This window comes from Lotus japonicus, chromosome 1, assembly GCF_012489685.1.
Source record: "Lotus japonicus ecotype B-129 chromosome 1, LjGifu_v1.2".
Taxonomy (NCBI): Eukaryota; Viridiplantae; Streptophyta; class Magnoliopsida; order Fabales; family Fabaceae; genus Lotus; species Lotus japonicus.
The window spans coordinates 68788704-68798718 of NC_080041.1; the positions used below are offsets into that span (position 1 = coordinate 68788704).

The 10015-nt window shown below is 39.1% G+C and overlaps 1 protein-coding gene across 1 annotated transcript; it reads right to left on the minus strand.

The window, feature by feature from the left end:
- Positions 1-9017: 9017 nt before the first annotated feature.
- LOC130731989 (uncharacterized) lies at positions 9018-9468 on the minus strand. The gene has a single exon (XM_057584134.1). The coding sequence runs from the start codon at positions 9465-9467 to the stop codon at positions 9018-9020; it is 450 nt and encodes a 149-aa protein (XP_057440117.1). The 5' UTR covers position 9468.
- Between the last annotated feature and the right edge of the window lie 547 nt (positions 9469-10015).

Here is a 10015-nt window from a genome sequence, read left to right on the forward strand (position 1 = left end):
CTCCGCTAGTACATCGAATCGTAAAAATTTTCTACTATGAGTGTCCGCATGGAATTCTGTAGGGATGAAACTTATATTTCTTCGTTTGCTCATTACACCACAAATGTATTCCTAAATCTGTTGTTCATTTTTATTGAAATTTCGAAACATGATATCGCAACTCCTTCCTTAAGGAAATCATTATTTCCGCCGCGGTAATTGTTTGCAAGCTTCCCTAAAAGATTTAGAACAATGGCTTGAAGAAACCCGTAGTAGAGATTTGTCTTCCAAATATTCTATGGTTGTCCCAAAAACTAATGTGATGTCGAGCTCACTTTTAAAGAAGCTTGGAAAAACCTCGAAGGACCTCTGAAGACTAACATGGAGATGCATGGTCAACTTCACACGAGACTCAACAAAGACAATGATCAGAGTCTTGGTAGCATACATCACAGTAGGTCCTAATTAAGACCAATAAATCTTCATTCTTCATAGTGGATGTCAAGCCTAGCTACATATAAGAACCCATTTTCCTCAAATGTAACTATATGTAGTCGAGGCAATGTTCTTGTTGAGTATGGCTCATATGCAGTGTCATTGGGGCAATGGGCGAGGGTCTGCGTAGCAGACCCATGTGGCCCTATATAAGCTTGTAACACTGTAACCCTAATTATTGTATTCAGAAGAGAATCAATAAACGGAACTATAGCTGCTCTAAAGTCGCAAAGGTAGGCAATTTGGCCGAACTGCGTGAACAAAACTTTCGTGTGTTTCTCTCTACTCTTGATCTGTATTCGTGTTGCTGTTCTAACAGTTCTACTGAGCAAAAGTAATGCATGTTATGTTAACAATAGAAATTCAAGAAGAAATAGCAGGATCCAATGACATCTCTAAACAAAGTTTAAAGACAATTTATGTCAAACATATGAAAGTTTTCATGGAGACCCAACATAAGGTACTTCAAGATATCTTGAATTAGCTAGCTAGCTGAGTTGATACAACTGCAAGAAACCATGAATGGCCAAACCAAAGAAACATATTCCTTGTACGAAGAGTATCCCTCATCTTACCATTTACTGTTTCTTTGGTTTTTTTTTGGTACATGAGCTAAAAGAAAGGGAAAGCTAAGGCTGGAGTGAAGGGATGTCGACGTTGTCTTTAATCAGGATCTCTTGTAATCCCATCGGCGGGAGCACGTAGATCATCAAATCTTAAGTGGAAGAGGCACCAAGCTTGGCCAGGAAATCTGCTGCCATGTTGCCCTCTCTCAGAAAATGGCTTAATCTAACCTCCCAATCTAGGTGGAGGAGGCTTTTAATTTCCTCGATGGTAGCTACAAAATGGTGCCAGGTTGGAGTAACACCGAGAATCAGATTCACCGCTTGCTGAGAGTCCGACGAGGCCATCACACGACGCCAACCACGTTTCCACCACAACCGCAGCCCGTGGTACAGCGCATCATGGGAGGTCTTCCACAAGAACACTCGTACGCGTTCAGGGACGCGAAGGTGCCAAATCCACAGCCAAGAACGTCCCGGGTCAGGGGGAAAGGATTCCAGAGAGCGAAGCCATTTGTAAGACCCTGATTTTGTTATAAATATTATTTATTTTAAATAAATAATAATGATAAATTTACAGTAGTTACAGAGTTACTGATGTGTGACTGTACGTGTGTGACTTTTTTTTTTAGCTTATGTGCGTGAGAAATTTTATTATTTTATTATTTCTAAAATAATAAAATTAGTGTGAAAATAATCTGAGTTGATTTGATTTTGTGAGATTTTGACCCCAAATGGGGTGATGGAAGAAATTTTCATTGAAAGATATGATTTGGATTTGTTTTGATTTGTTTCAACTACTTGTGAGGAAGATTAGTTTTTAAAATTAAAGATTGAGGTTATTTCTATTTAAAGGGGATTTATTTCATTTTATTTAAAAAGGTGAAGGGTTTTTATTTCAAATTAAATTTCTAGGAGATATGATAAGGATTTGAAGTGATAGGGTTAAAATTTGAAAACCTAATCTCTTTCCCTAGAAGTGGGCGGTCGTGCGTGGTGATTAGAAGAGTGATTTGTGTAAGATCAAGTTTTGATATAGTAGTACAATTCTATGTTTTGATGATTACAAGTTAACTATTAAGTATGAACAATTATGGTACCTTAACGTTGTTTTCTCAGTGTTCAAATGACAGGCCAAGACTCTGGACATATCTCACAAAAATCAGAAGCACCATGCTCAAAGAGTAACCTCTGCAACGCTTTCGCACGTACTATGTTCAATCTGAACAGTAGATCAAGCTTCAGAAGATCTGAAGATTACAAAGCTCTGATATGGATTCAGCTCACTAGAGGCTCTGAAGGATCAGACGTTCTGAAGAATCAGAGGCTCTAAAGGATCAGACGCTCTGAAGGATCAGATGCTCTGAAGGATCAGACGCTCTGAAGGATCAGAAGCTCTGAAGCATCAGAAGCTGAGTAGTGAAGACTCTGAAGTCCAAGTGTAAGCTGGCTCTGAAGACCAAGTACTTCTCCTCTGAATCCAGAAGCAGAAAGTACAAAGGTCAGAGGATCCAAGCTTCCCTCTGACTCTAATCATCAAGCTTCACAAGTTCCAAGATGAAGCATCCTCTGATCAGAAGTCAACAAGGTTGAAGGTCATGTCGCTATCCAAAGTACAAAAGCAATTGTACCATTCCTGACGACCTTACCTAACTGATTCAGCCATAGCAGAACTTGGAAATTCCAAATCTGCCCTCCAACGGTAGCATCTCCATGCAACGTTCAAACCCTAATCCTTGGAGTATATAAAGAGGCTGAAGATTGAAAGATGCCGTCTAAGAAACTTACTCACGCACAAGAAATATTTAAAATCTTCTTAGCAATCTTTCTTCAAATAGAACTAAGTGTGTTTACTATCAGCTTTTGAAGAAGCACTTATTTGTAAACCCAATACTTTCAAACAGTTGTTTGTTTTACCTTTAGGAGATCAAGGTTGATCGGATCCTAGAGAAGACTAAGAGAGTGAATCTTAGTGTTAGCTAAGTCAATGTATTGTTAGTCACTTTGCAGGTAGCAAGTGCAGTTGTAGCAAAACTCTGATTAGTGGATTGCCTTCATTCTAAGAAGGAAGAAATCACCTTAACGGGTGGACTGGATTAGCTTGAGGGATTTATCAAGTGAACCAAGATAAAATCATTTGTGTGCTTTCCTTATCTCTTATCTCTGCACTCTTATCCTTGGTGTTCGAAGAGATTTATTTAAATCTCAAGTGGGTTGAGTTTTTAGTTGTAAAACGCTATTCAAACTCCCCCCCCCTTTCTATCGTTTTTCATACCTTCAATTGGTATCAGAGCGCAAGTTCTGATTACCACACCTAACAGTGTTCAGTGATCCGGGCCGGTGTGAAAAACTAAAATGGCTGCCACCATTGAAATGCAAAAAGATTTCTACAGTGCAAAGCCTCCTATGTTTGTTGGGCAAAGATTTGAATACTGGAAAGACAGGACTGAAAGCTTCTTTCTGGGCTTTGATGCAGATCTCTGGGATATTATAGTGGATGGCTACGAGCGTCCAGTTGATGTTGATGGCAAGAAGATCTCAAGATCAGAGATGTCTGCAGAACAAAAGAAGCTTTACTCACTGCATCATAAAGCTAGAACTATTCTTCTAAGTGCTATCTCTTACGAAGAATATCAAAAGATCACAGATCGTGAGTATGCTAAGGGTATCTGATGACCCGGGTTTATATGATGTTTTTAAGGTTTTTCTTTGTTAGTTTTGAGTCTTTTTCTTATGTCTCATGTAGTTTTTCATGCATTCTCATGCATTTTTACTTTTATTTGTGCATTTGCATTAGTTTAGTAATTTTGTAGTTTTATAAGGGCTTTAGTTGCATTTGATTAGAGTTTAAGAGTCATAGGCAATTTCCACTTGTTTTGGAGCCTTTGTGCAAAACTAACCTCTGAATTTCTAGATATTTTCCTAGCTTTGTCATCAAGTTCTCAGGTTGTAACAGCTGAAGATGGAGTGTCTAGAGGTTTGGAGAATTGAAGGGAGGCTTAAAGAGGCTTAAAGAGGAGTAAAGAGGAGTTAAAATGAAGATCAAAAGCCTTTTCAGCGAGCTTTGAGCGCCTAGGCGCCAATTACCTCCAGGGGCCATATTTTCAGCATGGAATTGGCGCTCAGGCGCTCTGAATTGGTGCCTGAACGCCCGGAACAGCCCAAACTCGTGATTTTTGCCTATAAATAGGATTCTAGTCATTTTCTTTTGTAATCTTTGATACTACTTTCATTTTTACATAAACTCAGAGGTAGAGGAGCATCTAGGAGAGTGTGAGAGGGCTTCTAAGCTTGTAATTCAGGTTCTTAGCAATCTCTCTTCTTTTGCTTTGGATTTCTTTGTAAGACTTTTTATATTTGAGTTATAATCTTAAGTTCTTTCCCACATGTTCTCCTTCTTCCCTTGAATCCCATTTTCTGAATTTCAATCTAAGCTTGTATGCTTGCTTGCTTTATACTATTCTATAATCAGAACGGAAGTTTGTTATAGATTAGGGAACCGATTTGGGATTACCCCTTCTATACTTGCTACTAGGAATAGAGGAAGGGTTGGGGTTTGTTGGCCTGAACTATATAATCTTTATGCTTCAAACAAATGTTTAAGTACACAAGGAATTGAGCTTATCTTTTGGTTTGAAAGAATTATCTATGCGAGGCATCGATAGGTAGTTGCTTAGGCTATAACATCAAGGAGGGATTCATGAGAACATGTGCTTAGAATGATGTGCTTGAATTGATTAGTTGAGCAAGAACCCAAAGTAAATCACTCTTTCTTTTCATTCTCTGTTTCATTTCTGAATTTATATTTTCTTTTTCCTTATTACTACTTCGTCATATGTTTGCCTCAATAAAACAAACCTTCAAACTCAAAGCTTGAACCGAATCTATTCACTCACAATCCCTGTGGTTCGATATTTAAAACCGGGTGGATTCGTACACTTGCGGATTTACCAACAGTATCTTTGATTCATTAAAGATGACCCATGAAGGACACAAGAAGGTGAAGGAATCAAAGGCGTTGGCCTTAATCAGGAAGTATGAATCCTTCCAAATGGAGTCCAGTGAGTCCATTGAGGACATGTTCTCCATATTTCAGCTACTCATTGCTGGAATCAGACCTCTCAACAAGAGCTACACAACAGCTGATCATGTCATGAGAATTCTGAGGAGCTTTCCTGAAAGCTGGATGCCTCTGATAACTTCCCTGGAGCTCACAAGAGATGTTGATCAGATGAGTCTGGAAGAACTCATAAGCATACTGAAGTGTCATGAACTGAAGCGTTCTGAACATCAGGATCAGAAGAAGAAGTCAATAGCCTTGAAATCCAAATCTGAAAAGGCTAAAGCTCTCCAAGCAGAAGAAGAAGAATCTGAAGAAGCCTCTGAAGATTCTGATAAGGATGAGCTGACTCTGATCTCCAGAAGGCTTAACGGCATCTGGAAGCACATGCAGAGCAAGTACAAAGGCTCTGGAAAGTATAAAGGAAAGAATGAATCTTCCTCTGGTCAGAAGAAGTCTTCATCAAAGGAAGTCACATGCTTTGAATGCAAAGAATCAGGGCACTAAAAGAGTGATTGTCCTAAGCTAAAAAAGGACAAGAAGCCAAAGAAGCATTTCAAAGCTAAGAAAGGCCTCATGGTGACTTTTGATGAATCAGAGTCAGAGGATGTTGACTCTGATGGAGAAGTTGTTGAAGGACTCATGGCTATTGTCAAGAACAAAGAAGCAGAGTCAAAAGAAGCAAATATTTCTGAATCAGCATCAGAGGAAGATCCAGACTCTGACGATGAAAATGAGGTATTCTCTTCCTTCTCAACCTCTGAACTTAAATGTGCTTTGTCTAATATCATGGATAAATATAACTCTCTCTTGACTAAGCATAAAAGGTTGAAAAAGGAATTTACTGCTGTTTCTAAAACTTCTACTGAACATGAGAAAATTATTTATGAACTGAAAGAAAATAATCATGCTTTAGTTAACTCTAACTCTATGCTTAAAAACCAAATTATCAAGTTAGAAGAAGTTGTTGCATGTGATGCCTCTGATATAAAGAATGAATCTAAATATGAAAAATCCTTTCAAAGATTCCTAGCTAAAAGCGTAGGTAGAAGCTTGATGGCTTCAATGATCTATGGCGTTAGTAGAAATGGGATGAGTGACATTGGCTATTCTGGACCAAGTAGAAATGAGCCTCCTATGCCTAAGGCCAAACCTCTGCATGAACAGTTTGTACCCTCTGGTACCATTTTGCCTGAATCATTGCCTGCTAAAATTGCTAAACCCTCTCGTAAAAATGGAACTCCTTCTGTGCTTAAATATGATGCTCAAATTCCCTTACATTATCATGTTGAGAAACCCAAGGTCATCAGAACCTCTGGGGTAACTAACAAGAAAGGACCCAGAAAATGGGTACCTAAGGACAAGATTATCTATGTTGCAGATATCCTTGATCGCTCCACTGAACACCAATCATGGTATCTGGACAGTGGATGCTCGCGTCACATGACGGGAGAAAGGCGTATGTTTCAAGAGCTAAAACTTAAGCCTGGAGGCGAAGTTGGCTTCGGAGGAAATGAGAAGGGTAAAATTGTTGGTTCTGGTACTATTAGTATTGATAATAGTCCATGCATTGACAATGTTCTGCTAGTAAATGGATTAAATCACAACTTATTGTCTATAAGCCAATTAGCTGACAAGGGTTATGATATTATCTTCAATCAAAAGTCCTGCATGGCTGTAAGTCCGATCGATGGCTCTGTTCTGTTTAACAGCAAGAGGAGGAACAACACTTATAAGATCAGATTATCTGAGTTGGAAACTCAGAAAGTAAAGTGCCTTCTTTCTGTTAATGAGGAGCAATGGGCATGGCATAGACGGTTAGGGCATGCCCGTATGAGAAAGATTTCTCAGCTGTGTAAGCTTGACCTTGTCAGGGGCTTACCCACTCTGAAGTTCTCTTCAGATGCTCTTTGTGAAGCATGTCAGAAAGACAAATTTACAAAAGTCACTTTCAAGGCTAAGAATGTTGTTTCCACCTTAAGGCCGTTGGAACTTCTGCATATCGACCTTTTTGGACCAGTGAAAACTGAGTCTATAGGTGGCAAGAGATATGGGATGGTCATTGTTGACGACTATAGCCACTATACATGGATAAAATTTCTATCCCGCAAGGATGAGTCTCATTCTGTGTTCTCTACCTTTATTGCCCAAGTGCAAAACGAGAAGGCTTGCAGGATTATGCGTGTCAAAAGTGATCATGGTGGAGAGTTTGAGAATGACAAGTTTGAGAGTCTGTTTGATTCCTATGGAATTGTACATGATTTCTCTTGTCCTAGAACTCCTCAACAAAATGGGGTTGTTGAGAGGAAGAGCAGAACTCTTTAGGAGATGGCTAGAACCATGCTTCAAGAAACTTACATGGCAAAGCACTTTTGGGCAGAGGTAGTAAACACAGCTTGTTACATTCAGAACAGAATCTCTGTGAGACCAATTCTGAATAAGACTCCTTATGAAATGTGGAAGAAAGTAAAACCCAACATTTCTTATTTTCATCCTTTTGGTTGTGTTTGCTATGCTCTGAATACTAAGGATAGATTACATAAGTTTGATTCTAAATCTTCTAAATGTCTATTACTTGGTTACTCTGAACGATCTAAAGGTTTTAGAATTTGAAAATACGGTTCTCGCACAGGACAGATGTCGAACGCGATGCTGGGACAACCGGTTCGACAACTGACTAACAGTAACAAAACCAGAAAAATAATAAAGTAGAACACAGAAGATTGGTAACCCAGTTCGGTGAAACTTCACCTACGTCTGGAGGGTTTGCATGCACCTAAAGAAAGGAAATCCACTATCTCAAGATTCAGGAATTACAGACACTCATGAACAACTCAGTTCATAGTTCACTTCCTAATCTACCCAGTGTATTTCTACTTAGAATCTCAACCTAAGTATGAGAGCCCCTCTCACTTTCTCTCAATCACTGCCACAGTGATTGGTGAACAACAACAACACAGAGTTTGTTTGACACTCAAACACAACACAGAACTGAAACTTGCTTTATAGAATCAGGGAGCAAGAACAGTTCACAAATAACAGGAACAAAACACAACTTACAATCCTAAAACACTTGATCTTCAATCTTAGCTCTGGTGACTCACGTTTTAGGTCTTTGTTCTATTTATACTTCAGCAGAGGCGGCACTAGGGTTTCTTGGGCTGAAGAACAACTCTGATCCAACTCATATCAGCACAGAATCTTCCAAGATATGATATGAGTGATTAACAACTTAAGAATAGAAACAAATCTCCAATCACTGATTTGTTCCAACAATAAACAACCCGCGTATATCTCCCTTTAATAAGTTACTTGAATCTCAAGTAATAACAAATCACATCCTCCAAACCAATAACAAAAGGGACCCACATTGCACGCCAGTCAGGACAAATGTCATGGCCTTCACAAAAACAGATGTCACAACATCGGCTAGGACATCAGGTTGTTTTTAACAAAATGTATGACAACAAAGGAACAACAATCTCCCCCTTTGTCAAATTTTGTCTAAAAACAACTTCACAACCAGAGAGGGTAAATCACATAGAGTCAGCAGCGGAAAAAAAACTCCCCCTCAAATCAATGCATCTTTGTAGCCAACCATAGAGGAACCCCCCCTCAAATGATGCATCCATGTGGACTGCTTGAAGTATAAATACCATATGCATAGCAGCACACACACTAACTATCCAACAAGTGTAAACTAGAAAACCAGTAGCAACTTGAACAGTAGCAGCTTGAACATAAACCAGTTACTAGCCTTGTCTTGAAAGAGTCTTCAACTTATTACAGACCAAAGCTAACACTTGCAAATCACACATAGTCTTCACAGCAACAGAAACAACACAGATTCTTCACCAAACAACTCCCCCTTTTTAACACAAATTTGGCAAAGGTAGCACAGCATAAACAAACCATCACTTCTAAGACCAGAATGACAACAATTCATGAACACTTTCAATAACTGACTTCTTACAAACGGTAGATGGTTCAGAACCCAAGGCAGATTGATGGATTTGGAGATCAAGTTCAGATGTGTCAACAATGGGGTTTGGATTTCTAGCAGAGGGTTCCATATTCACATCTGAAGTAGTCTCAACTAATGTCTCAACATGAGGTTCAACATTGGGAACAGAAACAGATTCAACTGATATCTCATGAATCACATTAGGCACAATAACATTAGGATCTGCACTTACAGATTCACCTATGCTTGCATGAACAGTTGCTGGTGCATTTGAGACTTCAAGAGAACTTGCAGCAACAAATTTCTTCCTCCATTCCTTCATAACATCTACACCAGAACTCGGAGATTTAAGAAGAGCAACATCCTTTGAATATGATCTATTCACCCTAGATGGCTGTGGAGACATCTCTTCCTCGCCGAAGAACTTGACTCTAACTCCTTCTTTAGGTTTCCACTCTTTCCTTGATGAAGCTACTTGTGGATTAGTCCTTGGTTGATCATGAGACTGAGGATATCCATATAGCTTGTAACAGTAGGGCCTTATATGACCAAGTTTGCCACAGTGATGACATTTCCAAGTAAATTTCTTGGATTTTCTGAACTGAGGGTACACATGTCGTACAGAATGATGCGACATTGGGTCTGACATTGGTTGCTTAGTTTGCTTTTCAGATGAAGCAGACTTCTTTGCACTCTTGTAGCTGAAGCCTATCCCCTCCATATCTCCAACTGTTTTCCCAACTTCCAGAATCTCCTCTAACACATTAGTGCTTTTATTCATCATACGAATAGACTTTTTCATACCTTCAAGCTTTGAGTTCAGTAATGTTACCTCCTCCTGCAGTTTTACATTAGTAATCTGAAGTTTCTCATTCTCCTCACGCAACTTGCTGATGGTCTTTACTTCTTCTTGCAAACTGGAGTTATTACTCTGAAGTTGCTTCTTCTCAGCAA

What these genes read in the sequence shown, in the direction of transcription:
- LOC130731989 (XM_057584134.1), bottom strand. Translation starts at nt 9,467, where the DNA reads ATGTCTCCACAGCCATCTAGGGTGAATAGATCATATTCAAAGGATGTT.